At 36.8% G+C, this 26,651-nt stretch overlaps 1 protein-coding gene across 2 annotated transcripts in view; it reads left to right on the forward strand.

Annotated features, from left to right (window-relative positions):
• Positions 1–1,629: 1,629 nt before the first annotated feature.
• The window catches only part of NME8 (NME/NM23 family member 8), a 116,713-nt gene continuing 91,691 nt past the window's right edge, over positions 1,630–26,651 (forward strand). For both annotated transcript variants that reach the window (XM_087948086.1, XM_087948087.1), the window contains exons 1-5: positions 1,630–1,662; positions 1,757–1,814; positions 4,209–4,315; positions 5,358–5,429; positions 14,379–14,495. In XM_087948086.1, coding sequence (XP_087804212.1) covers positions 1,630–1,662; positions 1,757–1,814; positions 4,209–4,315; positions 5,358–5,429; positions 14,379–14,495 — 387 coding nt within the window. The remainder of the gene's footprint in view (positions 1,663–1,756; positions 1,815–4,208; positions 4,316–5,357; positions 5,430–14,378; positions 14,496–26,651) is intronic.

Below are 26,651 nucleotides of genomic sequence, written 5' to 3' on the forward strand. Positions count from 1 at the left end.
TATGCACAAATTAATACCTGTAAATATTGCACAAATGATTGCTGTATGATAAGCACCACAAAGAGTTATTGAGTAATATATTTTTTATCTTTTTAATGTAATAAAAATTCAATAAAGTTTGCTTAAAAAAAAAAAGAAATAGGGGAAACAAAATAAAGAAGATATGTTAAAAGAGATAAGTAAATATTATGACTAGTATGTTGAATATTATTAAGTTAACATTGTAGAATTAATATGTGGAATATTATTATGTTAAAGATTGCAGAATTAATATTAATTTAACAAAGGATGTTAAACAAACATGTTTGTTTTTATTAAATTTAGATAAAGACTAATGGGTGACACAGAAGCCCATAAATGTATAAATGAATATAAATGAAATATAATTCCTTTTATGAATATAAAGAAAAGGAAAACAAGCCTTTTCCAATGTGGTGCTTTCCAGATGGGTTAGGGTGACAATCCCCAAATTCTTAGAAAAGATGGGATTTTAAGCCAGTAGTGAGCAGGGTTATGGCCCAAATGAGCAAGCCAACTCTACTGTTGGTGATGTATTTACATATCTCCCTCATGTGCTTCTCGAGCAATACACTTAGCCCAGCAGGAGCCATAACTCTTAATACAAATAGTCCTCAATTTATAAACATTTATTTAGTGACTGTTTGAAGTTACAAGTATATTTTAAAAAGTGATTTACAACCAGTACTCATACTTATAACTACTGCAGCATCCTCTTGGTCCCATGATCAACTGGCATATATTTACAACAGTTGTACAGTAGCATTTGATATGATAAACAGAGAAGTACAACAGTTGTGGTGTCCCAGGGTGATTGATCCCAATCTGTTACCATCCAGTGGGCTTCTGATTTAAATTCAGTGGGGGAATTCACTTCATGATCATGTGATTTGTTTAACAACCATGGCAGAAATTGGGCATGTTTCACTTAACAATGCCTTGTTTAGTATTAGAAATTCTGGTGCCAATTGTAGCCACAAGTTGAGGAGTACTTGTACTTTGACAACTGTTGTTTCTTCTGTCAAGCAAATATTATAATAGTCTTGTTTTCCTTTCTTCAATCTCACAAAAAGGTGAGACATTCAAAGTTGAGTTTTTTCAGCCGTTAGATTTTTCCTGAGTTTTAATTCTTCTGTTACTAGTTTTCCAGAAGCCCATCATTTCCCATCTCTGAACCCAAGATATCTGACTTGAGATCCATTCTGCTATGTATATCCTCACCTAACTGTTTCTTACAGTTGGGATCTATCTAGATGTTCTTTGGTGACCATAGTAACAGCAGTAAAAACCTGCCCACTCCTGCTCATATTACCTCCTGCCAACAGTTTTACCTTCTGGAAGGAGATATTTTGGATTAATTAATAAGGAGGTATAATGGAAGAAAGATAGTTGTACTGTGATTTGTGTCATAATACATGGCTGTGAAGTACATGAATATGAGAATTTCTATGGATATGGCAGAGATAATCTATTTGTATGAATAAGTGTTTCCACCTCCTTCACTTATCTTCATGTTATTATTGTAAGATCTTTGTCAATCTGGTACAAATCCAACATTAAAGCATAGCAATTTCTCAATAATTTCTATTTGCTTTATTTCAGAGAATAACAATGGCAAGTAAGAAGAAAGAAATTCAGCTACAGGTATCTTGTTATTCTATTAGTTCAATTACCCAACTGTTCTTTAGATAAGCAAATAAATTGAGGAAATAATGTTCTCTGTATGTTTTTACTAAAGGCTGTAATACTCAATCAAACACAATGGGATGAGATGCTGCTAAATAAAGGTCTAACAGGTACTTTTTATCTGTCTCTGTATTTCTTACATATTGTTTACATGGCACATGTTTACATGGCACATATTGGCACATGTGTGTTTCATTTTGTGTACCAAATGCAGGCCATTTGCAAGTACATGCTTATTATAAACTTGGAATGGAACCTCCACCACCACCACCACTACCACTCTTGGTAATTTAAAATTAACCAAAGCCATCCCTGCACTCCCAGCCATTTAAATTCTAAAGAGAAATTTCTGGCCAACTCAAAGAAAACTTTGCTAAACTTAATTATCAACAGAGCTAGAACAAGAAAAGAAAGGGATACAGTTTTTCCCCTGTGTATCATTATTACAATCTCCTGGAGTTGGTTATTTTAATTTTAAACAGATTAGATACAAATATATATTTTAGAAAGCTCACATGTACTTCGTATGTCAAGTATCTACAGTGCACATAGAATAAAAAAGGTAGCATAGACAGGACAAAATAAAACAAAATACAATTCCTGAACTCACAAGGGACCTGAAAATTTAATATATTTACGTGCTTTTTAAACGAGTATTTAAATCGAAATTCCCTGTCAACAAATGGCCTTACTATGCTCCTAATTAACTCTGCAACTTTGTCCATTTTCAATTTTCCCTCCCTTTAATACTGATTGACTTCTCCTTTTGGAATTAAATTAAGAAACTCTGGCATAATGTGTAATTTTTCAAATCAATGTGATGCTGGAGAAAGCAATTGTTGGAGATTTCATCATTTATTTTCACTAGTGAGCTGTTTTGACAACTAGGGGAAATGATGAGAAACAGGTGAGAGGAAGGGTCTTCACACACCTTGCTTGATTTTGCCTGGCCTGTTTTTACAGTAGTTATATGCACCTCTTACTTAACAAATGAGAAAATCTTGTTCCAGTCTCTCTTATTCTTAGGCTTCCCTCTTTTCAAGTCCTAGATTAGATAGAAATTATTTCTTAATATATCTTAAGAAATATTTTAATTCAAACAGAATGAATTCTTCCAGCATTCATTGACAATGGGGCTAAATCCATGCTGTGCATCCAGGACAATATTATGCGCATTTGATTTGTTTTACAATCTTGGTATCCTCTCCACATTCTCTATATGCTCAAAAACCCACCTTCTAAGAAAGGCTTCTGCTGATTTCAAATCACCAAACCCATCACTACAGTCCCAATCCCTTCATTGTCAAAGAGAATTTTCTGCCTGACACAAAGGAGAACTAGAACAAGAAGAGAGAACATAAGGTCTCCCCACCATCATTATTACAATCTCCTGGAGTTGGTTAATTTTAAACAGATTAGATACAAATATATATTTAACCTCTAATCTGAGCATTAAACCTCTTATGCAGCAGCCAGTGCCTAATCTAGTTTAGACTTGACAGTGTTGATTAATTGCATAAGACAAAATGTCAAGATCCTAATGAGTACTTGATAGAATTCTGTAAGATTCTCTGATAGTGCTTGACAACTTGATAACTTTGAGATATGTGGTCTTCAACCACAGAATTCCCCAACCAACATGCTGGCTGGGAATTCTAGGAGTTAAAAATCTACAAATCTTAAAGTTACCAAAGTTGAAAAATACTATTCTAGAGCAACCTCAAGATGTATCAAATCTGTTAATCTTTTTTTCATTTCTTATCTTGGAGAAAATAATCAAGTGATATGATTGTAGGAAATTCTGGGAGTTGAAGACTACACATCATAAGTTGTGAAGACTGAAAAACACCAACCTAAAGACAAAAATAAGATAAAATTTAAATTAATTAACCTCAGCCAATCTTCTCTCACTTGAATTTTGTCTTTTGATTGGGACTTCTGAGTATTTTTTCTTTTTTCCTTGTTTAATTTCCAGGTTCTGCAGACTAAAAAAGTTATAAAGACCATGCTCTAGATATATTGGATTATTTAGTCCAACATATCCTGAGATATCCATTTTAAAAAGAAGATATTCTGGACATAATAAAGCAGGAAAAGTTTTAATCTCCACTAAAATATGCATTGCCTTATGTTAAGGAGGAAATGTGCAATAAAGAATTGCATTTATTAGAAGATCATTATTAAGCCTAAAGCTTATCCTTGGTGTAGGGTTCATTATTAAGCCTAAAGATCATTATTAAAGATCATTATTAAAGATCATTATTATTAAGCCTAAAGATCATTATTAAGCCTAAAGCTGATCCTTGGTGTAGGGTTTTGAAGAATTGCAAATGGATCCTTTCTGTCCATTATTGATGTATGATTTTTGTTTTCTGGAAATCTTAATACATTATTTTAATTTGAGATCATATCCATATTTTGTGTATAAGTAAGGGTTCCAGCAAATATATCTGTATTATTAATTTTTAAAAATAGGGATTTATATTGTGTGTCTCTTTTATCAGTGGTAGATATTTATCAGGCATGGTGCGGACCTTGCAAAGCTGTAGTAAACTTGTTCAGGAGGCTAAAAAATGAATATGGTGAAGATAATCTTCTACATTTTGCTGTGGTAAGAATCTGGATAACCAGCTAGCTTTTTCAAAACTAGCACCCTCCCTAAAAATTGGATTTCACTTCCCATACCTCTAAGCAAGTGCATCCAAGAGCCAATACATCAAAGATGACTAGCTTGTGGGAAGCTACTAAGTACTTTCTCATGCTAAATATTTTGGAGAAGCACAGTTTGTGATATTAATACCTCAACTGACCAATGTAGTCTCATTTTGACAGAGAGATTATTGAAAATATTGTCATTAAAAATCCCATAACAAGCTGAAATTGGGAAAAGAAATTTAGATGTCATCATGATGATCAAGTGACAAAGATATCGATTAAACATCCAAATTTAATAAATTTAGTCCATCTAATGAGTAACACTAAAAGCTATTCTTTATGATTTGGACAAACAAGAAATGGACTAAAACATGGCTTCTTATTGATATATAGATTTTGAAACTTGAGAAAGCTGAAAGAGTGAGATGTACAGAAGAAAGTGAATGGTTTTAAAGAAATAAATACTAGAGGTTAGCCTAGATTTACAAGGATTTCAATGGATGTATCATAATCATACATATATTATCCAATCTAAAATGATTTAAAGCATTTAGAAATATGTGGAATTCTGATTTACCCATAATTAAGTTGTTTTACTATGATTAGGATAGCAAAATTAAATAGCAAAAGAGCAGATTGCTTATTCTTGGGTAGTTCAACCATACCCATTTCTTTAGCTTTGTATTTTTAGTGGCAATTACAATGAGATTAATTTTCATTGGGATCTGCAATAGAAATAAGAAAAAGAAGCAGCAGACTAAACCAAAACTCAGTAAATAGGACTAACAAATAATGACTACAAAAAATCAAGGTGATCGATAGATAGTTCAAATAATGATTTTATATATCTTTACTTCCATCTACTGGGCTAGATATTGCAGCCCAAGTTCTAGTAAAGCTATAATAAACCACAATAGAAAATCATATGGTAATTGTTACTGTACAATATGATTTAGGAGAAAAATATAGCAGATATATTTGTGTGTTATTCATTTAAGGCAGAGGCTGATAGTGTGATGACCCTGCTCCCATTTAAAGATAAATGTGAACCTGCTTTTGTCTTCTGTCTGGTAAGTGCACCATGATGGGGATTGGAAAAGAGCTTTGCATAGGGTTAAATGTGCGTAATAAAACAAGCTTTTTTGAGTCATGATGAAATATACAAAAGGAGGACAATAATTCAAAATGGCTGGAATCTTCTGAATCATGTATTTCTAAAACTCTATATGAGAATATTTGTGCATACAAATCCTTTTCTATTGTTATACCCAGTGGTGTTTCACAATTCTTATAAACTATGTCATCCCAGCCCTTATTCCATTGCCTTTGGCACAATAATTCCAATAAGAAAAAGATTTCAGAGAAAAAAAATCCTGAAATAATCAACAAAGAATGATTTCATGTATAATTCAGGGTGGTAGATATCATCTTTAGAATAGAATAGAATAGAATAGAATAGAATAGAATAGAATAGAATAGAATAGAACAGAATAGAATAGAATAGGAATACCTTTATTGTCATTTCATTCTACAAACACAATGAAATTTGAAAGCTACTCCAGCAGTGTCCCAAACACCACATCACAATCACACTACAAAGTATTTAAAAATTAAAATAATTAAAATAATAATTAAAAACCTAGTCTAAAACCTATCTAAAACATATAGTAAGTTAGATAGTTTAAAAATGGCACTATATACATAGGGCTAAATCACATATACATTGTTTGATTCAAGACAATTATTGCCTTGGAAAAGAAACTGTTTCTCAGTCTATTAGTCCTCATTTTAAGACACCTATAATGCGTCCCTGATGGTAACAGTTCAAAATATGAATGTCCAGGATGAGAATGGTCTCTGGAAATTTTTAGTGCTCTAGAGAGGAGTCTGGTCTTCACAATCTCTTCCAAAAAAGAAAGAGAGCAACCAATGATTTTTTTGTGCTGTGTTTATAACTCTCTGGAGCATCATCTTATCCACTGCAGAGCATCCAGCATACCACACCGTTACACAGTATGCCAAAATGCTCTCGAGGTAGAACGGTAAAAAGTAACCAGCAACTTCTCACCCAGACCACTCTTTTTCAGCAGCTTCAGAAAGTGCAGGCGCTTCTTTGTGGTGGCCATTTCTGACCACCACTACAACCACCTTCGGGAAAGGGAGTAATGGCCAGTTGGGGAGGAGAGATGTGGCTCTCCTCAACCCTGCAGGCAGTCTCCCCCTTCTTCACCACCTCTACGGGGTGGCTTAGCCCTGAAACCAGCCGGCTCGGGGTGCTCCAGCAGCGAGCACGGATCGAAGCCTCGCAGAGACGAGGTTTCGGTCTGTCGCCGAAGAAGCTCGACTGGAAAAGAATGTGCAGGAGGAAGATAAGAAGGGAAAGTTTTGGTTGACCGGGTCAAACAGCAAAAGCAACAAATAAGGTACCCTGGAATTTAAAGTTAATAACATTGTTCCCAAAGAAGATTTTGAAGCTGCGAAGGAGAGAGAGAAGGGAAAGGATTAGGTTTTTTTTTTTCTTCCCTTCCTTATACTGACAGCTAAGAGACTTAGGCAAGAAATTGAAAAAAAAAATCCACTTTGACATTAATAGGCATCTAAGCTGAAAATAAAAGTCAAAGAAATAATAAAGATTTCTGGATATTTAAAAGTTTTTAAAAGCAGGAAAGGAGAAAAAAAAAGAATAAAAGGGCAGGATCTTGAAAAATGGAGGAGACTGCCTGGAACTAAGGAATAGAACTGTAACTAAAAGGAACTTACAGTGAAATTTCAACAAGATTCCTCAAAGATACATTTTAATTGAAACTTGGTAACAAAATAATAGAACCCCAGGAAGAGAAAGTGGAAAGAAGAAGCAGAAAGAAACAGCCTTGGATTATTTGGATTACTTGGTGATTTTTAGTTTTTGCATCTGGATGACTAAAATTAATCGGGTGGTTGTTTAAAAGTCTTTAAAATGGTATCACTCTTAGAAGAACTGAAAATGGAACTTTAAAAATGGAAAGAAGATGCACAAGAAGGGAGAGGTTCTTTTGGCTTCGTATTTCAATTCTTAGAAATGGAGATCTGGAACTATGAGAAACAACAAGAAACACTTGCAGAACAAGAAGATTGGGACAAAGAAGAAGCCATCTTTAATGTTCAAATAATTTTAAGTGGGGGGGAAAAAGAAAAGGGGGAAAATAGAGTGAAAGGTTTAAGACTAGAAAAAACAACCAAAGAGAAGAATAATTTGAAAGATAAGTATAATATTAGAAAGCAACAGAAGAGGGGATTACAGATGAGAGAGTTAGAAGTAGAGAGACGAGGGGGTAAAAGGGGAGGGAGAAGAAGAGGGGGGGAAGAAGGCAAGGAAAAGAAGTTGTAAAGACAGAAACAAGAAATGGAGAAACAGGGAAAAGATATAAGGATTGTAACCATAAGCTTGTTTAGAGATAATGGGTGAAAATTTAATTGCAAAAGGGATTCTGCAAAGGTACATAACATAGCATTGTTATATTATAAACAGAAATAATTTTAGAAAATATGATTAAAATGATGGATAAAATATTTACTGTAATGTAGTTGAATGTTTGGTAATAAATAAATGAATTAAAATGATTGAGAGAATTAAATGGGAACATTTTTAATTATTAGTAATGATTTATAAAAATATAAGTGAGAAATATGGGAAAAAAAGAATGAACTATGGAAAGTTTATAAGTGTTCCCAAGGAAATATGATATTTAATTGAAAAGAAATGTTAAAGATGTTAAGATTTTAATGAATATTAATTATAGAATTGAATTGGAATGGAATGTGTGCTTTATTTACATATATATATATAATTTTTTCTTTTTAAGAATATAGTCTCTATTTTAAGAATGTATCAAGCAGAATTCGATTGGAAGTTATGTATTATATTGAATGCTATAATCTTAAAGATATACATTAAAGCTTAAATAAGAGTTTGAATGGATAAAATTAAAAGATATAAAGGTGTCATACTCCAATTGGTAACTACAGGGAAAAATTTGTTTAATAAGAAAAGATAATATGAAATTGAAACAGGACAGACAAAAGTATAAATATAATGATCTGATTGAGATGAGATAATTAAATAAAGTTGAGAAAATTAAAAGAGGGGAAAACTATGTAGAAAATATAAAACGGTAATAAGATATGAAATAGAATATAAAAATGAGCATGAAATTGAGTTTGGTGCCTGTATGAAGAAGTGATAACCTGGGACCATGCTATTTTCAAAAAAGATGTTTTATTTGTATTTTGTTTTTGTGAAAACCCAAATAAAACTTTCAAAAAAAAGAAGAAAAAGAAGAAAGTGCAGGCGCTGTTGGGCCTTCTTTGCAGTGGCTATAAGTGTGGACTGACCAAGTAAGGTTGACAGAAATATGAGTTCCTAGAAATTTAAAACGGTGAACTCTTTCCACACAATCTCCATTGATATATAGTGGGAGAGGCTCTGCTTTGCATCTTCTGAAGTCTAAAATCAATTCTTTGGTCATTTTGATGTTCAGGGCAAGGTTATGACTCTTGCACCACAAGACCAGTCTGAGAACCTCTGACCTATAGGCTATCTCGTCTTCTCCTGATATGAGTCCCACCAACATGGTGTTGTCTGCAAATTTTATTATAAGGTGCTTTTATCATCTTCATGGCTTGGGATGAGTTTTTTAAAAAAAGTTTTATTGGATTTTTATTTTGAATATACATCAATATCAATACATGAACAGTGTGGCCTCTGGGTATAATTTATTTTAATACAAGTAGCAATAATAATATTAATAATATTTGTTACAGTAATCAAACTTATGTAATTCAAACATTAATATATATGTTTGCTTTAAAGTAGCTATTCAATATTTCAACATTCCATTTTAATGTCAATGGTAATATTATTTAAGCATACATAGTAATACCATCTTTCAACCTCTAATCTATCCATCTAGTTATTGCTTATATTCTATTATATAAAAATTATATATGCTAATATTTCCCCTATTTCTTATTTCTACTGCTGTTCTAGCTTCTAGTCAGGCCACCATTACTAATCCTAGTGTTAATACACATGTTTATATTAAGACATAGTCCTTCATTATTTGGTTGTTCAAAGTCACAATACTACCAGTTATTCTATTATTTAAATGTATCTAATAATACCATCTTTAAACCTCCAATCATTCCATCTAACCATTGCTTTATACAAAGGTGTGTATTCTTATTTCTACCTCTATTCTGTCTTAACCAGGCCATCATTATATTAGAAAAACAACAAAAAATTTCCTTCCTATCCATCATCTCTTGTCCGTTTTAAAACTTAAATTCTTATTCATTTTTTTAAGCTTGTCTCCCATACTCCTCTCTTGTATCTTTGTCTCTATCAGTATCTGTGTCTTCACCATTCAGTCTGAATATTTTTCCCATCTCTATCTTCCTAAGCTGCCAGGTCTTCAGAGTGTCTACACAGGCCACTATCTCCCTTTCAAAAGTAGCTTCCAGCTTATCCAATTCCATTTTAAAATTTCTTAAAGTACTTTTTCCTTGGTTTATTTCATCAGTCATTATTATCTTTATCATCTTCTCCTTCTCATCTCCTTGCTTTATTTGTTGATTTGTCTGTTCTATCTTTTCCCCCATTTTTCCTGTTATCTCCTCTCTTTCCTGGACTCTTTGATCTTCATTCATGTTATGTATTTTATATAGTTGTCAGTTATTCTCATTCTCACCCTCTGCTGGAGGGGGAAAATACTCTTTCCTGATGTTTCCTCATTGATGGACTGGAGATTGCAATCGTCCACAGCTTTGATCCATGCTCTCCTGTTGGAGGGCACCGATCATCTGCATTTAGGGCCAGAACCACCCTGTAGGAGTGGTGAAGAAGGGGGAGACTGCCAGCTGGGTCAAGGGGAGCAGCATTTCCCCTCCCTGGCTAGGCATTCCACTCCCCTCTGAAGACAGCTGTAGTGGTGGTCAAATATGGCCACCCTGAAGAGGAAGAACTAACCTGGACAAGATTGTGCAGGAGCAGTGAAGAAGAGGACAGCCTGAAAACTGGGCTAATTAGGAGCAACATTTAAATACAAGGTATCCCAGAATTAAAATTTTAAGGAATTTTTAAGAGAGATAATTAAAGTGGCGGCCAGAGAAAGTGACGAAAAAAAAGTTTGACAGCTGAAAGTGTCTTTGAACCTTGAAAGGAGGAACCTACAAGAAGGTATCTGCTTAAATTGGATAAATATATGATCTTGACACTATACAGGCATAATTAAAGCTGAACTTGAATGTGTCAAAGAAAAAAATAAAAAACAGTAATTGATATTTGGACTTATTGGAACTTTGAATTTTAAAAGCCCTAAATAGAGAGAAAAAGTGAGGGGGGGAAAGAGTGGAATTTGGACATACCAGAGAGTGCCATCTAGTGGTGAAAAAATTATTCGTGACTTCGTATAACCTGGTTCTTCTAAAAGTTGGATTTGATACAAAATATATTTTATCAAGTTCCATTTTAAATAGTATTTTATCAAATTTCATTTTGAATTGCTTTTATTAAATTTTAGTAACAAATTGTTGCTGGAACTTTGCACTTTGATATGGCCCAAGGGCTAATCAATAAAGACTTATTGTATATTGATATAAAATAAGTGAAATTTTGATACGATAAAATAGAGACCCTGGAAAATGAAAGTGGAATTTTGAACATTAAAACAAAGAACACACACACAAAACAGAAGTGTTTAAAAATGGCAGATCTTTTTTTGGAATTAAAAATGGAACTAAGAAATATGAAAGAAATGCTACAAGAAAGAGGCAAGTCGTTTGGTTTTGCTTTACAATTTTTAGAAATGGTGATTTTAGAATATGAAGAACAACAAGGAGTGCCAGAGGAGGAGGAGCTGACTAAAGAAGAGGCTATCTTCAATGAACAATTGGAGCAATGAATATTAAAGCGAAGGAGGAGAAGAATGGGAATTAAAAACTGGAGATTTGAGGAGGCAACCCAAAAGGGGAATATTTTGAAAACCAAACAAAGTAAAAGGAAACAGCAGAAAAGGGAATTATAGAAGGAAGCTTTAAAGGGGGAGGGGGATAAAAACTGGAGTAAGAAAAATGAAGGGAAAAAGAAGTAAAAAGAAATGGAACCAAGAAATATAGAAATATGGAAATCGAACAAAAATGAAAAGAAATTGTTTATTCAAAAGACATAGAGACAATGGTTAATTAAGAATTAAGAAAAGGGATTCTGCATGGTGATGAGGTGTATAATAAATGTATTAGTAGTAACAAATTACTTAGATAGTAGGAAAATATAGATTAAAATGAAAGATTGGAACTGATACTTTTTTGTTGTTGGAATACTTGTTTTTGTTAAACCATATATAGAGATAAATGGAATAAATGTGAAAAAAGAGAAATTATGACAAGTTTAATAACTATGTTTAAGGAATCTATAGAATATAGTTGAAATGAATTATGAGGATTGTTTAATGAGATTAATATCAGTTTCTATGATGAATTGAATAATTAATTTTTCTTTTTGAAATTATAAATGTTTTTGATTTAATTGAAGGAGAAAATGCCTTGCGGAATCTGACTTAAAAGGTATATATGTTATGTAGTTTTTAGGAGATTATTGTTATTAATTTTTAAGGTGATATTTAAAAAGTTAAATTATCACTGGGACTTAAAGGGGAACTAATTAAATGTGTCACACTCTAACTGGTAATAGGGGGAACTTTTTTGGGAAATGTTTGAACTGAGATGGAATTTTTGAAATGACAAAATAAGAATATGCAATGAAATTGCAAACCTGACAGATAAAAGTATAAAGCATAATGAATATGAAGATAGGAGAATTATTTAAAGTTAAAAGAAATAGGTTAAGAAATGAATTGAAAATCTATAAAATAAGCTTGAGGAAAGTATTTGAGAAAATTAATAGGAAATATGTAAAGTAATGATAAGATATGAACTTAAATGTGAAATGAATATGTAACCAAAGTCATGTTTGTATGGAAATGTGAAAACCTGGAATCATGCCGTTCACTAAAAAAAGATGTTTTTAAAATGTGGAAAACTGAAATAAAATATGTATGTATGTATGTATGTATGTATGTATGCATGTATGTATATGATATTTAGCTTTGTTCGGGTATTTTCCCACGTCATTATAGTTGTGCTTTTAAAGTTGTATATATATACATGCATATATAAAGAGCTTTTAGAAATCACTCTGGCCTCACCTCTATTCTTTGCCCAGGACTTAACAATTCATTATCAGTTGTAGGATATTTTCTATTTTCCCATTTATGCCTTGTAATAGGTTCTTTATCTCTCTGTGATTCTTTGTCATAGTATTCCCAATGCTTTGAAACATCAATGCCATTTCTTTTGAAATTTCACTTATTTCCCCCTGATGGAGCATCTCATCTTATTTTAGTAAGTCCCGCTCTTACTCAATAGTCCAAAAACAATATATTGAAGCATAATGTTGCTCCTCAGAAAGTTCAATAATCATAGTTCTTTACATCTCAGGGTTATTAATCAGTTCCATTTAGGTAGTCCAGGCAACTCTTCAAAAATCAAAAGTCACCTTACTTTACTTAAGAGTCTTCCTTATTCTCACAATAGAGTCCCCAATAATCATAAAGTAGATAGTTATAGAACAGTAAGTATCACCAAAGTCCTCCAGATGAATGTTATTTATTTCTCTTATCAGAAAATTGTAGGGATGTCATGCCCCTGGTGGAGACTGACTCTGAGGGAGAGGAGGAACAGCTGACAGGGAGTGGAAGTGTGGCTCCAGAGGTTGTGGAGGAGTCTGGGGAAGGGCAGAGGCTGGCTGGGCAGTCAGAGGAGGACCCAGGCCCATCCCCTCTCCATCCTAGGGCACACAGGGAGGAGAGGATAAGGGAGAGACATGGTCTATTGGGGAGGAGAGGGCCTTGATCCTCTTCATGGGCTGCAGCTGTGACAACTGGATAAGAGGATGGACATGCATACAGGCAAGTGCTGGAAACAAAGCATGGAATATCTCTAGTTTATTGTTCCTCTCTGAGTTTGACGTCCTTCCCAGTGTGTGTTCTGATATCTGTGGATGTCTTCAAGCCCTTATCTTGCCTGGTTTGTGTTGTTTTTTACTTTTTATAATTTAAATGGCATTTCCTCCTTCTTGTAACTGCTTGTGTGGGAGTTTTGTTTATCTCCAGTCAAGGATATTTGGAGCTTGGAAGCAAAGTGAAGAAATAAAAGGGGCTTCACCTGTTTTTTTGTGACTGTGTTTATTTTGTATCCCACCCTGGGTCATCACAAGGGGCATAGTATATTTTCCATTCACCAGTATATGGCACCCTCAGCTTAGGTTTCAGCATTGTTTCAAGTCTGACAGATTGATTAATCCAATTTTAATTCCATTTATGGAAGCAAAATCAGCTATTCAAGTGGAAAGTTCGAGCATTTTATAATGCCTTTCCAAAACAACACCTACCCAGTTTGAAAGTCCAATTTCCTATGTTTTTAAAAGTCTTTAGCTTTTCTCCCCTTAGTTCCTTTCCTTTGAGTCTAGGATTTTTCTCTCTATGATTTAACAAGTAGTTCTAAGAATTTGTTTTTTTGGATTTTCTTCTTTTTCTTTTAAAGTTAGGGTCTAAATAGAAAAGGAATCTTCTCACCCAGCTCCAATCACTGTTCATCTACACCGCTCCTGCACATTTCTTTGTTGCCTCAGCTGTCCCAGCTTCATGGCAGCCATGATGGCTGTCTCTTCTCCTCATCATGGATGAGAGAGAAGAAGCCCTGAGTCGAGCAGAAGAGTTGCTGCTTTCCACAACCTGCAGGGCGCCACTCTTTTCTTTTCCGCACCACACCTACAGGGGATGAAGGGTTATTTATTTGAGAAGGCAGCACTCAGATAGAGATTGTGCGAAGTACCGATAGACATATATGAATATATACAGGCTTAAATTAGTTGATTTAGCCTTAAGACTGAAACATAATACATGATGAATATATTTGTTTTTCAGGATGGCAAGATGATAGATATTGTAAGAGGAGCAAATGGACCTCTTCTAAATAGAAAAGTAATAGAACTAATTGAACTAGAAAGAAAAATTGTAGCTGGAGACATGCAAAGACCAGAGGTAACTCTTCTTATTTGGCTGTTTTATTTTACACACACACACACAAATGTTTCTCCTCAAATTTGGGCCCTTTACCAGAAGCCTGCAAATTTAAAGGTTTTGTGCAGTATTTTAGCTATTTCAAACACTGTACTCTTCTGGACACAGAATTGTCATGTTGTTCTTGGGTTCTCAATTTAGGAGTCACAGCCTCAAGTGCTCCTACTGTAACTGGGACCATTTTATACTTTACTGGGAGTATCAATTATATGCCAAACTAGAGAAATGCCAATTTTATCAATTGACCACCGACTTCCTAGGACATGTCATTTCTACTGAGGGCATTGCTATGGAGCTGAGAAAGGTTGAGTTCCTGCATAATTAGCAATTCTCATGTCAAGTCAAGGATGTCCAGTGACTCCTTGGGTTTGCCAACTGCTATATGACTTTTATCTCCAGCTTTTCTTCCCTGACTGCACCCCTCACTCAGCATCTTCAGAAGAAGACCCTGTTTCAATACAGCACCCCAGAGCAATAAGCTTTCCAGGCCTTGAAACAAGCCTTTATGTAGAAACCCATCCTGAAACACCCTGACCTCCACTATCAATTTATCATGGAAGACGATGTGTCTGACATTGCCATTGGAATGGTGTCACTGCAGGCTGACACTCCCGGTAGTACCCTTTTCCCTTGAGCATATTACTCATGGACACTCAATCCAGCCAAGCACAATTACACCATCTGAGAGAAGGAGTTACTAGCCATTAAGGTGGTATTTGAGACCTGGAGACATCATGTGGGGGGATCGGCATCAGATTGAAGTCTGGACGCACCATAAAAATCTAGAATTCCTGCAGACCACCCAGAAATTGAACTAATGGCAGATTTGTTGTCTCTATACTTTGCCAGATTCAATTTTGCATGGTGTATATTTATTTGTTTATTATTTGTTTATTTATTTTGTCAAATGCTTACAATATAATAGAAATAAGAATAAACATAAGTTTAAATACATGAAATAGGAACTAATAATTGGGGACAATAGGACAGGGACGGTAGGCATGATTGTGCGCTTATGCCGACCCTTACAGACCTCTTAGGAATGGAGTGAGGTCAATAGAGGTTAGTTTGAGGGTAAAGGAGTGGGGGTTTGAGCATGTGACAACAGAATTAGGTAGTGGGTTCCAGTCATTGACCACTCTGTTGCTGAAATTGTACTTCCTGCAATCAAGTTTGGAGTGGTTTACATTTAGTTTATATCTGTTGTGTGCTCTTGTGTTGTTGTGGTTAAAGCTGAAATATTCATTAACTGGTAAGACATTGTAACATAGGATTTTATGTATTATGCTTAAGTCCAATCTTAGCCGGAGTAGTTCAAGGTTGTCTAACCTTAGAATCTGGTGGTGTAGGATATTCTGTTGTGAACAGAGGAGTGTAGTACTCTTCTTGTAAAATACTTCTGGACTCACTCAATTGTATTAATGTCTGATATTCAGTGTGGATTCCAGACAGTGGAGCTGTATTCAAGTATTGGTCTAGCAAAGGTTGTGTATGCCCTAGTTTGTAAATCAGTATTACCAGAGAAGTTTCATAAGATCAGATTGACAACTCTTAAAGCCTTTTTTGCAATGTTGTTGCAGTGAGCTCTGGTGCTTAGGTCATTCGATATGAGAACTCCAAGGTCTTTGACAGAGTGAGGGTTGTCAGTGAGGTCATATCCACCTAGCTTGTATTTGGTGTATTGATTTTTTTTTACCAATGTGTAGGACAGAGCATTTGTTAGTTGAGATTTGGAGTTTCCAACTGTTTGACCATTCAGACACATAATCAAGGTCGCTTTGAAGGATGGTAGCATTGTTTTGAATAGTTTTACATCATCAGTGAAGAGAATGCAATTACTTATAAGGTAATCACAAATGTCATTTATATAGAGTGTAAAGAGTGTGGGTTGTAGAACACTCCCTTGGGGGACACCACTGTTAACTGGTGCAGGGTTTGATAAGGCATTTCCTATTTTTACAAATTGTTGCCTGCTTGACAGGAAGGCAGTAATCCACTTATGGAGGGATCCAGAAATGCCATAAGTTTTTAATTTTAATAGTAGTTTGTCATGTACCACTGAGTCAAAGGCTTTGCAGAAGTCTGTGTAAATTACATCTATTGCTTTGCCCTGGTCAAGTAATATAGTCCATATGTTTTTGCAGTGTAGAAGTTGAAAATTGCAGGACAATTTTTTCTGAAACCAAATTGTTTGTTGGAGAATAGGTTGTTTGACTATAGGTGGAAGGTAATGCATTGCTTAATAATTGATTCCATAACTTTGCACGTGACACAACACTATGAGATTGGTCTATAGTTTTCAACCAGGCAGGGGTCACCTTTTTTGAAGATAGGGATGACCGTTGCTAAAGACCATCGGTTTGGTAATGAGCTGGTTCTGAATGATATCTCATATATTATGCTTAGGGGTTCTGCTATGGCAGTGGAGAGCTTTTTTAAGAAGTTTCCACATAAGCCATTAGGGCCAATAGATAAGGATGGTTTTAAGTGCATTTTCTACATTATCTTCATTAAAGTAAATATCATTGCAGATAGTTGTGGTACGAGTAGGAAATGTGGGGCACGAGCCATTACTGTTTACAAAGACTGAACTGAAGAATGTGTTGAAGAGGTTTGCCTTAATGGCTTCATCACTATAGTCTTTCCCATTTGGTCCTTTTAGGGTTGGAATGGTTTTTGAGTCTTTAAGTTTGGTGTTTACAAAGTTATAGAAGGCGTGGGTGGATTTTGTGCGTAGAAGGTTTTCCTCTTGCTTGCAGTGATAATTGGTGCATTCTGCCTTTATCTGTTGGCATAAGGTGTTGTATCAGTTTTTAAAGTTAGTTACATATTTAGTTTTGTATTCACACCATAAGGATTTTTTTTAGATTGAAGTTTTCTTATTATTTTGGGTAAATTGTTTTTTTTTGGGGGGGGGTTATTAATGGAACATATAGTTTAATGACTCTTTCAAGTTAAAGCAAGAAAGCATTATAATGTTCTTCAGTAGTATTACAGCCAGAGAACAGAATGTGCCAATCAAGAGAGGATAAGTCGGCAGCTATGAGTTCATAATTGGCTTTATTTTAATTGAGTTTTGGGGATCCATCATTATGATCCTCTTTGAGATGGTGTAAATTTAGACAAAAGTCAGTCATACTATGGTCACTGTTTAAAAATGGTTCCTGTATTTGTACGTCATAAATTGAGTTTGAGCTGTTGAGGTCGAGGCAGTTGTTTAGTCTAGTGTTGTTATATACTAATTGATCCAGTCCAAGTGTGGTAACGGCATTATACAGGGTTGCATGAATGAGTTTGGATGTACATTCATTTAGTGTCCAATTTATAAGAGGTAAGTTGAAATCACCAAGAAAAATAAGACGGTGTGGGCAAGAGGCAGCCCATGTCAGTAGTGAAGTTAGCTTGTTTGCATGAATTATGTCATAGTCAGGGGCTCGATAGCATAGTAAGAAGCGGATTGAGGTATTTAAGGACAGTTCACAGATGATGGTATCAGGAAGAGCAAGTTCTTGTATAATTTGAATCTTTTTTAGATTTAGAGACTTTTTATAGAATATAGCAACTCCACCTCCTCTACAGATTTTGCAATCAGATCGATAAACGTGATATTCTCTTACAGTGGTAATGGAGTCAGGAAAAGATGCATTCAACCACGTCTCATAGACAAATATAATGTTGAATGTGGCTGTGCTTAATAAGATGAGGAATTCATGCATTTTATTTGCATTGAGTAGTTTGCATTTAAGATATGAAGTAGTGGATCTGGAGGAAGTAAGGGGCATGCATCCCTAATGTTGGATGTTTGGGTGATGGTTATTGGGATGTAGGTTGCTTTTGATACAATCTGCATGGTAGTCAATGTATAGATTAGTATTACCTAATTAACGTAATCTTTTGAGCTCAGAGCGTAGTTCATGGGATCGTATACATTGCTGTAAGGTTAGATCAGGGCAAGAATGAAGGTTCTTATGGTTGTTATATCTTGAGCCGTCACAACCAAAGAGCAGACACTCTCTCGAGAAAACCAGAATATTCCTGCATAGAAGACAAGCTCCTGCCCAGGAGGCTTCTGCCCATAAAGTCTTTCACTGCAGTTCAGGAGCCAGTGGATTTATGGGCTCAGATCTGGGAGGCATAATGCATGATGTGCAGGTGGATCAACAAGGGGAGGAGTTGGAATTAAACTCCCCATGAATCTTCACCTAATAACTCCTAAGGTATTGCAACCAGCTGTATATTCCTGTGGGACCGCTCTGGGGACTTAACCTCTCGCAATGCCATGACAATCCTGCTGCGGGATATTTTGGCCTCTTGAAGACTCTAAACCTGGTCTCCCGCACTTTCTGGTGGCCCTGATTGCAACACAATGTCCATGTCTGTCATCAGTGCATCATCCTGAAACAGAAGGAGGAACTGAGAAAGTGATCTGAACCCTGGAACAATATTTGTGCTGCTTCATGAACCAGAAGCAGGATAATTGGACAGACCATCTTGCAATAGCTGAGTTTGCTTTCAACAACTCACAGCATATATCCACACAGATGACAAGCCAACATTGGATATCATCTTCAGATTTTTTTACCTCACACAGCTCAACTCACCAGTTCCCGCATCTGATGACTATCTTGCTGAGTTTCAGGTTATCCATCAGTTGGTGTTATGGCAACTGGATAAATCCAAAGCAGACTATAAAAAGGTCGCTGATTGGTCTCAGCCTGCTTTGACTTTGGAGACTGGGTGTGGCTATCAACCATACACCTTCCATCAGACTGTCCTGTCAAGAAATTGGATCATGGTTACCTAGGCCCTTTTCCCATTGAAATTGTCATCAACATGGTCACCTATTGCCTGACCTTGCCACATCTGCTAAAAGTACATCCAGTCTTCCACCAGTCCCTCCTAGTTCCAGAATGTCCGGTCTGTCTTCTCTGCTGACCAAATTGTCCCCCATCTGAACCACATGGTAGACACAGCTCTCTTGAGTACAAGATCTCCAGCATCCATAACTCACATTAGCTGAAAGGCTGGTTCCAGTACCTTGTAGAGTGGAAGGGCTATGGGTCAGAGTAGTTCACATAGGAGGATGCGGACAATGTGCATGCTCCTACTCTGGTGCAGGCATTCCATGATCAATTCCCTTCATGGCCACACCAGTGGTGGGATTCAAATAATTTAACAACTGGTTCTCTGTCCTAATGACTGGCTGGGTAGCATGGCCGGGTGGTCATGTGACTTGGTGGGCATGGCCAACTCAGTGTCACTCATCACATCCAGCCCTGCCTCCCGGCCACTCTCCCTTTCCCCAGGCCTTGAGTCTATACGCAATACCTCCAGAAATGAAAGGGTTAACCAACCCTTAGTTTCCTGGTACAAATGCCCCTTCCCAGTGAAAGGATGGGGGGAAGACCAGTAAAGCATTCTGCTCCCATCACCAAGGAAAGTAGGACATTGGAGCTTGAGCTTATTAAAAAGCAATATATTGTGTCATAACAGCCAACATTTCACACTTGAGATGGCAGAGGCAATAAATACCATTGTCTCCTCAGAAGCAATTTACAATTAAAGCCCATTTGTACCCCCAAAATAATAAATAAATAGCAGAAGGAGAAAGATTGACAATACTTCTGTGCAAGCAATTCTGAAACAGACTAAATTAAAGCTGGATTAACCCCTACCTCTCTCCTTCCCTTCCTTCTCTCCTTTCTTTCTTCCTTCTTTCTCTCCTTCCTTCTCCTCATTCCCACCTCCTTCCTTCCTTCCTTCCTTCATTTTTTGGCCTGTTTTCCTGCCATTTTCAGGCTGTGTTCTGGACCATTTTCTTGGCCATTTCTAGCCATTTTGGGGCTTTTGGGGGGCCATTTTCAGGCCATTTTTTTCAGGCTGTTTTGGACTGTTTTTGGACTGTTTTTCAGCCATTTCAGGTGATTCTTGGGACATTTTTCACCAAGAAAACTGCCTGGAAATGGCCTGAAAATAGCCAAAAATGCCCTCCAAAACAGCCCAAAAATGCCCCCCAAACGGACATTTTTGGGCCATTTTTCAGGCTGTTTTTCACCCAAAAACCAGGCAGAAATGGGCCAGAAAATAGCCTGAAAAATGGCCTGAAAAACAGGTGGGGGTGGGGCCAACCAATGGTGGGGTTAGCTGGTTTGCCGAACTGGGCAGAATTTTAACAACCAGTTTGCCCTAACCAGTCTGAACTGGCTGAATCCCACCTCTGGGCCACACCCAGTTTGTTCAACCTGGGAGAAGGGCTCTGCGGTGAGGGATAGTGTTGTGGCCCATCAGCTGCCAGCAAAGATAGCTGCATAGTCATGGCCTATGCAGGAGGAGATGGAGGGAGAAGCCACCTTCTGGTTGGGGACTGCATTTCAAATTCCCAGAGCTTGGTGGGAGGAACTGCTGGCTGCTTGTGAGGGAGGCAGAGAGTGAGTATAAAGAAGAAAGGCAGTTTGAATTGCTTCCATTGCATTTCAAATTCTCAGGGTTGGTGGGAGGAGCTGCTGGCTGCTTGTGAAGGAGGCAGACAGTGAGTACAAAGGAGAAATATAGTGGCCCACAAAAATACCAATAATACATTCAGGGTTAGTGTGCTTGAGATTGTGATTTTATTTTATTTCAAAATTACTGGCTTAGTTCAGTGTAATACTTGTTTTACAGCTGTCTTTCACAGTGCTCTTTTCAAATTTGGATACTGTCCTCTTTGTAAAAAAAAATTACCAGTCTACATGGACAGATTACCTATCTAGAATCTCTAATCTGTGCTCTCCAAGCAGAAATTAGGTGCCCAATCCAGCCATCTATTGAGCTGCTGTGCTATCAGCCCCCACTACCACAAAGATCCTACAGGAAAAGGGCAGTATGGACAACCGTGGGATCTGGCAGGGTGAGAGCTGTGGACTATAAACACAAAGCTTTTGCTTTGTCCCAGCATAACAGATACAGTGCCCTTGCTGACCTTAATAGGGACACTAAAATGACAGGTCATGGTAGTTGTGATAATGATAACTCAAGTAAGCCGAGGATCATGGTCCTAGAAGAAGAACTTACTTTGGAAAGGAGAAAGTGTGAATCAGGTATTACGCACCAGTCACACAAGAAGAGCAAGGCATCAAAAAAGAGAAGCCACCTTCTGGTTGGGGACTCAATTGTAAGGGATATAAATTTAGGAAAGGATACAGAGGTTTTGAAAGAGGTCAGGTGTCTGCCAGGTGCTACTGCCAGCAGAGACAAGAGGCGTATTCTTAAGATAGTCAAGAATGCCAGTAAGGACTGTGATGTTGATGCTATTATACATCTTGGTACAAATGATCTTTCCCAGAAGGATGTACTTTCTGTTCAGAAAGACTTCAGAACTTAGGGTATGAACTTAGTAGTATGGGCTGTAGGCTTATCTTTTCAGAGGTTCTACCGGTATACAAGGAACAAAAAGGGAAAGGCCAGCGTGTAGTGGAGTTTAATGTGTGGCTAAAGGAGCAGTGTAAAAGGGAAGGCTTTGGTTTTATTAGTCATGATGTCTGCAGCTGGTCTATTGAAAAACTGTACAAAAGAGATGGTTTGCATCCATCAAAGAAAGGGACTGAGTTACTTGGCATTAAATTCACAGATTTCCTGGATAAACATTTAAACTGAACAGCGGGGACAGAGAATTAATGGATACAGAACATTTCTGTCCCCAGCAAGCTAAAATTAATAAGGATACCAGTGCATGTAAAATAGATGTTTGTGCAGGTAGGATTATCAACCTTGCTGTCAACTAAAACCAAACATTTAATAGTGAGTGCAATACCATATGCATTAATCAAACAAGTGGCAAGAAAGTAGGCGCAGGTAGGCACAACACAGGTTATGCAGACAGTAATCATAGTGTCAGACATAAAGATCTCAAGTGCCTATATACAAATGCACAAAGTCTGGGGAACAAACAGGGTGAACTCGAACTATGAATACATGAAGGTAAATATGATATAGTTGGAATAACAGAAACTTGGTGGGATGAAACCCATGATAGGTAGAAGGATACAAACTGTTCAAAAAACCCAGACCCCATAAAAGAGGAGGTGGAGTTGCACTATATGTAAAGGACCACTATATTGCTACTGAAATGCATGAAACCAAAGATGGAAACCTCCTAGAATGCATATGGCTCAATATAAAAGACAAAAAAAAAGAATAATATGGCCATAGGTGTATATTATAGGCCACCCAATCAAGCAGAAAAAATAGACGTCCTTTTTGACAACCAACCAACAAACATATGCAGGAAACACAGAACAATAGTAATGGGGGACTTCGATTATCCTGATATCAATTAGAAAATTAATTCTGTACCGTGAGAAATCAAACAAGTTCCTAACCAACCTAGCTGGACAACTTTGTCCAAAAGGTAGGGGGTGAAACTACAGGGACAGCCATACTGGACTTAATTCTTACAAATAGAGAAGAAGTGATAGAGGGAGTTAAAACTGCAGGAACCTTGGGTGAGAGTGACCATGTCATACTAGAATTCAACATAACACAAACACAAGCAATAGAACATAATGACACCAGAGTCTTGGATTTTAAAAGAGCTGATTTTAATAAACTCAGAGAGAACTTGGGAAAGATTCCATGGATGAAAATCCTAAAGGGGAAAACAACTCAAGAATCTTGGGAAACTCTGAAAAGTACGATCATAGAAGCCCAAACCAGCACAATACCACTGAGAAAGAAAAACAAGAAATCCAAGAAGAAACCAGCATGGCTGCACAAAGATCTCTCTGGCAAATTGAAAGAAAAAAAGGACAAGTACAAAAATGGAAAGAAGGACATACAACAAAGTTAGAATATCAGCAGATAGCCAGAATCTGCAAGGACGAAGTCAGGAAAGCAAAGGCTCAGAACGAACAAAGACTTGTAACAAAAGCCAAAGATAATAAAAAAAGCTTCTTTCAACATATAAATAACAAGAAAAAAAATCAAGAAAACAGTCGGTCCACTAAAGAGAGAAGACGGCAAGGAAGTAACAGAAAGAAGAACTGCTTAACTCATGCTTTGCATCGGTCTTCACGCAAAAGGAAACTATAGCTCAACCCACCAAAAACATAACTGTAAAAGACAGACCAGAAATAATAGTTAAAATAAGCAAAAAAATAGTAAGATAACATCTGTCTGATCTTGATGAACACAAATCACTGGACCTGATGGGTTACATCACAGAGTTTTAAGGAAGCTGGCACAGGTCATTTCAGAATCACTGCACCATATCTTTCAAAAATCCTGGAGCACTGGGGAACTACCAAAGGACTAGAAAAGAGCTGATGTGGTTCCCATTTTCAAAAAAGGGGGGAAAAACAGACCCAGGAAATTACAGACCAGTCAGCCTAACATCAATACCCAAGAAGATATTGGAAAAGATAATTAAAAAACAGATCTGCCAACATCTAGAAACAAGTAAAGTAATAACTAGCAGTCAGCACGGGTTTGTTAAGAACAGATCATGTACCATAACTTATTTCATTCTTCAATATAGTGACTAAATTAGTAGACCAGCAAAATACTGTGGACATAATATATTTAGATTTCAGCAAGGCATTCGATAAAGTAGACCACAACCTACTTCTTAGTAAGCTAGAAAAAAGTGGAATAGATAGTATCACCACTAGATGGACTCACAACTAACTGACAAACCATTCTCAACGAGTAATCCCTAATGGCTCTAAGTCTACATGGAGGGAAGTAAGCAGTGGGGTGCCACAAGGTTCTGCCTTAGGCCCAGTACTCTTCAATATCTTCATTAACGATTTAGATGAAGGAATAAAAGGGGAACTTACCAAATTTGCAGATGATACTAAGCTGGCAGGAATAGCTAACACCCAAGAAGATAGGTTCAAGATCCAGATGGATCTTGATAGACTAGAACCCTGGGCCATATCTAACAAAATGAAATTCAATGTAGAGAAAAGTAAAGTCCTACACTTGGGCAAGAAAAACCAAAAGTACAACACAGACTGGGTGAAACCAAGCTCAATAGCACTAACAGTGAGAGGGATCTTGGAGTCTTAGTGGACAATCAGCTAAATATGAGCCAGCAGCCCAAAAAGCTAATGCAATCCTAAATTGCATTAACAGAGGGATACAATCAAGATCAAGTGAGGTACTAATACCACTCTATGAAGCCTTAGTAAGACTACACCTAGATTACTGCATCCAATTTTTGTCACCACATTATAAAAAAAGATGTTGAGACTCTAGAAAAAGTACAGAGAAGAGCAACCAGGATGATTAGAGAACTGAGGCTAAGGCATATGAAGAACGGTTACAGGAACTGGGCTTGGCTAGTCTAGTGAAGAGAAGGACCAGGGGAGACATGATAGCAGTCTTCCAATATTTGAGGGGCTGCCACAGAGAGGAAGGGGTCAAGCTATTTTCTAAAGCGCCTGCCTGTAGGCCAGACAAGGAATAATGTATGGAAACTGAGCAAGGAGAGATTTAACCTGGAAATAAGGAGAAACTTTCTGACAGTGAGAACAATCAACCAATGGAACAGCTTGCCCTCAGAAGTTGTGGGAGTGCCATCACTTGAGACTTTCAAGAAGAGATTGGACTGCCATTTGTTGTAGGGTCTCCTGCTTGAGCGGGGGGTGGACTAGAAGGGTTGGAAGGTCCCTTCCAACTCTGATTATCTGTTATCTGTTATCTGTTTCCTGGGCCAGTTTCAGAGCCTTTGGAAGGCTCTGATAAGGAAACAGCATCAGAGATAGAGGCAGAGCCAGGGCCTTCCATCCTCCCCTAAGTGGAGAGGCAGCTGTCTTTGGGGCCTAAGCTGAGTGAGGGGGAGGAACAGATAGGGTCCATTCCAGATGCATATATACACAGAGAGGAAAGGAGAGGAGAGCAAAGGAAAACAATAAGGTGGTTCTCAAGGAAAAGCAGACATGGACTCTAGCCAACCCCTCCCTGGCTGGAAAATAAATAGTAGGGGTTTGGAAGTGACCGGTTGTCACAGATAACTGTTCACTTTTAGGACACAGCAAGCAATTTGAATTGCTTGGCCAGGTCTGTTGGGACTAATTATGTTTGATTTTTGTTTATCCATGTGAATAAAAAATGGTTCCTACTCTGTTTGAAAAGGAGTTTGTTTTTATTCATGAGTAAGTGGCTTATCATTACTTGCTAAGGATGGGTCATAACAGTCTCTAGTTTATCCATGGTTTTATGCCTCATATCAGTTGCCATGCTCCGAGGGTAGCAATGATGTTCCAGCTTCAAGTGTTGCATTACTTCTGGATCTTTTTGAATCTGGAATTGTAATGGGTTTATTTTCTGTGTCTTCTTGAGTCTAGGATGTAATGGGAAATTGGTCTGTCTCAAGTTGTGGGAGCAGATGGTTGCTCAATATGTTGAGTAACTAGTTGTTTCTCAATTAGTATGGATGCAGGTCTTCTGTTAATCCATAGTGCTACTGTTATAGTAGCATTCCATCAATTCCTGATTCTCACTTGTTCTTATTTTGGTTTGATTTGTTTGTTTGTTCCAGTAGCCTACTTATTGTAAGATAGTCCTAGTTCCTCAACATTTGGCACAGACCTTATTAATTCAGGCAATATCCAAGCCAGCATGATTCTTTTAGTTTGTGGCACTATTATATAAAATAAGCAGATAAGTAGGTGTCCTTGGGTCTTTGCCCAAGGACACCTACTGGTAGAGTTGGTATTAGTCAGGTTTCAATCCTTGGTCTCTGATCGAAGGAAGAATTCCAACCACTGTGCTTATCTTATGCTTATATCAATTTATTTTATGTTCAACCTATATTTTTATTACTTTCCTATTTGCATATCTCTCTGTCACAAATCACTTTGGAAATGAACTTTAATGAGCAGAAATCCCTCTCTTCCAATCTATTCTGCATCAATGTCAGATATCATTAAAACAGACTTTTTAAATTAGATAAAGCATATTGGCAATAAAGATGATTTACAGATTGATTGAAAATACTGTATTTCCCTGAAAATAAGACCTTGTCTTATCTATTTTTTTTGCCACCAAAAAAGGCACCAGGTCTTATTTTCAGGGGATGTCATCCACTGACTAACTTCACTTGTGCGTATCACCTCTGGCCTCCTTTTCTCTGTCAGA

This window comes from Notechis scutatus, chromosome Z (assembly GCF_049901735.1).
Source record: "Notechis scutatus isolate UNSWTSFEM ecotype Mainland chromosome Z, rNotScu1.2, whole genome shotgun sequence".
NCBI lineage: Eukaryota > Metazoa > Chordata > Lepidosauria > Squamata > Elapidae > Notechis > Notechis scutatus.